We start from the raw sequence: 4,269 nt of genomic DNA on the forward strand, positions 1-4,269 counted from the left end.
TTTGTGACAGCTGCTTTTAATGACAATTTTTCATTGTTGTGGCTTCTAAACCAGTACGTTTCTTTTAATAAGTTCATACAGAAAAAAAGTATTGTCTTTTTCCCATATTTCCAAGAGACAAAGTGTTACGAAACAAGAATATAGACTTCACTTACCTTTCCATTTCATGAGTAACATTAGTTCGCCGGTCGAGTCTGAAGCTCCCAGGATGGTTTCCGGTTCCAAGTTATTTTCATTGTTGTGACTTCTAAACCAGTACGTTCTTTTCTTTTAATAAGTTCATACAGAAAAAAAGTATTGTCTTTTTCCCATATTTCCAAGAGACAAAGTGTTACAAAACAAGAAAATAGACTTCACTTACCTTTCCATTTCATGAGTAACATTAGTTCACCAGTCGAGTCTGAAGCTCCCAGGATGGTTTCCGGTTCCAAGTTCTTCGCAAAGCCTTTTGGTGAGTCGTCGGATTTTGACTTCTTTTTCTCTCGTTTATCTGGAGGAGGGGAAGGGACATAACAAATTTGATAAAAAAGGTACATGGCTACTGCGGTTAACATATCGAGTATCTACAGAAAAGCGCTCAAAACAATTTATGGGCAAAGCACTAAAAAAGAACTTAGATGCAAGCCTTTCCTGAAATTATTGGCACTGAATTTTAAAATTAAGAGATGGTCAAATCAAGTGATGATGTAAGTCTAAAACAGAATATTGCAAGATTGGCTAATAACTAATTCATAAATTCATTTGGCTCTCGTGAATATTTAACCTTCCATTACAATGGCTGAAGAGCCAATGAGCACATCTAGGTAGCTTGGAAGGTAGTGTGTCTGGCTGTCTGCCTTGTATGCACTAGGTTGTGCATTCTATTCCCACTTACTCAAAATAATTTATGGACAAAGCACTAAAAAAGAACTTAGATGCAAGCCTTTCCTGAAATTGTTGGCACTGAATTTTAAAATTAAGAGATGGTCAAATCAAGTGATGATGTAAGTCTAAAACAGATATTGCAAGACTGGCTAATAACTAATTCATAAATTCATTTGGCTCTCATGAATTTAACCTTCCATTACAATGGCTGAAAAGCCATTGAGCACATGTATTAAAACACCCACCCCCTTTAACATGAGACAGACTCTTGGATTTTTTTTCTTCTTTAAAGAGAAGCAAAATCTCACTCACAGGCCTTCTTTCACATAACCATTGAAAATACACAAGTGGACCGTGGCAGCAAGTGTGGTGACATGATTACATCCAACAAGGAATCTCCTTGGTGGAATAAAAAGTACTATGATAAAATAAAGGTTGATTCCCTTACCTGAGCTGTCATTAGATTCTTTTCGTTTCTTGCTCGTGCTGTCCTTGCTAAATGGTTGACTGCAGTTCAGGACAAGCCTTGGCCAATTTAATATGGCTAGAGCTAGAGACTATCACCCCAGTGTATAGAAGTTACAAAAAGATATCTTTTCTTTATTCTGCTATTACCATTCAGCGAAAGCTAAAGCCACTACAACAACAACAACAACCATTATTTTAGTGATTAATTTATAGCAATCACAGTTAATCAAATTGGTAAGGTTTCAAATTCTCAAGGAAAAAAAAAAAAATCCATGCCTTGGCTGGGATTGAACCCAAACCCTCCTGACAAGCATCTTGAGCACTACACTTAAGGTCATTTCTTTCACCCAATCTAACATTAAATATTTCATTTTTATTCATTCCTCTTTCCAGTATCTCGTACTCAAGTTAGAAAGGCCTGCCATAGTGAAGACAATTACGTTCGGGAAGTTTGAGAAGACTCATGTTTGTAACTTGAAGAAGTTCAAAATATTTGGAGGCCTTGATGAAAACACTACAATCGAGTTGTTGGACTGGCAAGTTTTTTTGTTTTTTCTCCTGAAGAGTTTAGGTACTAGGTACTGTAACTCGAAGGTACTGTCACAAGTGAGATCTTATCAACCCAAAATCATGAGAAGGAGGACAGAATAGGAGAAAGTCAGCCGATAAATAGCCACAATCTAGCAAGTTTCAAGTTAGGCTTGCGATCTTCTAAGGTAATTACAGTACCTAGCAATCTCTAAATTATTATTATTATTATTATTTTTTCATTTCAATTTATTAACTAATTAAGTTTGATTTTTTCTCTGTTGGTAAAATCCATGTTTGATGAAAAAAAAAAAAAAAAAACTTCACTGAAAATTTCCAGTCATTGGTTGTTAATTTTAAACTTGTTTGATAATAAAAAAAATCCTTCTTTATTCCAGGGGTCTGAAAAATGACAGTACTCCAGAAACGTTTGATCTCAAATGCAGCCTGGGCGACGGTGAATTCCCCTGTTCCTACATTCGCATCGAGCCATTCCAGTCGTGGGGGCCGAGTTTCAATTTCAGTATCTGGTATGTCGAGTTGCAGGGAGATGATGATAGCGGGCGAGTGCGGAGAGCAGCCCAGTGGCTTGAACAGGTTAGTGTCAGCCTTTTCCGTTAGGGGTTTTTTTGGTATATCAAATAGGGGTTTTACATTGTAGGTACCTACCTATTAATCAGACAGATTTTTTTTTCTTCTGATCATCAAATTGGACAATTTGTCCAATAAAAAAAGTACATTTGTAGCCGAGTTTGTTTCAAACACTTGGCTTGCACACCTGTGATTTTGGTTTTGTTTCCCCAGCAGAGAAGTTCAATTTTTTCAGCACTGTGCTTTGAATATGGGATACACTCAGCCTTGTGGGAAAAATTAATTACCATTGAGTGAAAGAATGAGAATCAACAGCAAAGGAGGCCCTTGTTAATGCTGTGATACCCACTACAGTTGTGAAGAGGCTTCTAGCTTCACTACAAATAATATTTTTTTTTTTTTTTTTTTTTTTTTTTTTTTACGGCTTTCTTTAAAGTGGCAGGGTTCTCCTAGAGGAGCTCTTCCACCCAACCACTAGCTCTTCCACCCAAAGACTAGCTCTTCCACCCAACCACTAGCTCTTCCACCCAACCACTAGCTCTTCCACCCAACCACTGGATTGGATTTAAATCATACATAATTATACTCGTAAGACATATCCAGGTATTACGTATTACGGATATCTATGCGTTTAAAATATCTAATAATATTACAAATAGATATCATGTGCCTATATGGGGATCTAGGATCTCCGCATGAAAAAAAAAAACAGAATTTCGAGAATTCCATCAAGAGGTTATTGGTGACCGTGTCACCGGAAGGATTTAAGAAAGTGTTTTTGTTTTCGAAAACGATGAATCTAAAATTAGTATTACTTTCACGACTATTAGGTTTCGATATGTGAGGTTTTTGATTACAACAATAGATAGGTGTGACATGTAGATTTGATGGACAGGTTTAAGTTTGAAGTCAATGTATAACTTGGTAAGGTTTAGGCCTGTCTCACATTAGAAGTTTAAACGCGCGACTTTTCGTAGCGCGTAGTCACGCGATGCCGCCTGAAAATCCAGACCTATGACAAATGATAGAGACCTTTCACACTCGAGTCGAGCGACTTGGTCTCCTAGACTTTCTAGAGTGGGAGAGCTGAAAGGTAAATGTAAATGCAGTTTCTTTGTGTTATTATATCACAACTTTGGTGCTCACTGCAGCATTGTAGGATTTTCCCAATATCTCAATAATCCTAAAATCCAATGTTTACCTACCATGCTGGCACCGGTCGCTATGCGCATTTATATGCCATAGCTACTCATTTTCCTCACGAGGCTGATGTGGCCCGCAACAGCCCAGTCACCGGAATCAATCATTTGCATGACACAAATTTTCTTGACCCCGCCGGGAAACGAACCCGGCTGCTCACGCGTGCAAGCGAGCGCAGTGACCACTCGCCATGGAGCTGCACTGAGAGCTGGAAAGAGTCTGTATCCTTTTTCATAGGTTTTGGACCTTTCCGGCGGACCCACTCCGCACTCTCGCTTTCGTGAGGAGACACGAGATAGGTACCTGGTGCATTTTCCATTTCCGGAAACTCTTTGGAACGTGAAACGCTGTACTTAAGTCGCAGATAGCGCTCCATTCGGAATATGGTTCCGTTTCTCCAAAGTTTTCGGAAAGAAAAACACTAAATTGTCACTAAATGGAGGGAAAACCACAGCAACTGACGGAGCCCTTCATTTGGGAATTCCATATGTTTTTTGAAGAGAATTGAATTATTGTGAGCGAAAAGTGGAAAAAAATGTATTGGCTGTGCTGAGCTGGGTGAGAGCTTCTATCTATCAATGTGTTTGAAAACGTTTTATCGTAGTACTTGAATATTTA

General features: G+C 38.4%; 1 protein-coding gene across 1 annotated transcript in view; it reads right to left on the minus strand.

Moving 5' to 3' along the window:
- Positions 1-338: 338 nt before the first annotated feature.
- The window catches only part of LOC103522410 (chromobox protein homolog 1), a gene marked incomplete at its 5' end in the record, with an annotated part of 10,175 nt that continues 6,244 nt past the window's right edge, over positions 339-4,269 (minus strand). Inside the window, 1 exon segment of the mRNA XM_017449019.2 lies at positions 339-490. Within this exon segment, the coding sequence (XP_017304508.2) occupies positions 354-490 (137 nt within the window).

Source organism: Diaphorina citri, unplaced genomic scaffold, assembly GCF_000475195.1.
Source record: "Diaphorina citri unplaced genomic scaffold, Diaci psyllid genome assembly version 1.1 scaffold8359, whole genome shotgun sequence".
NCBI classification, from domain to species: domain Eukaryota; kingdom Metazoa; phylum Arthropoda; class Insecta; order Hemiptera; family Psyllidae; genus Diaphorina; species Diaphorina citri.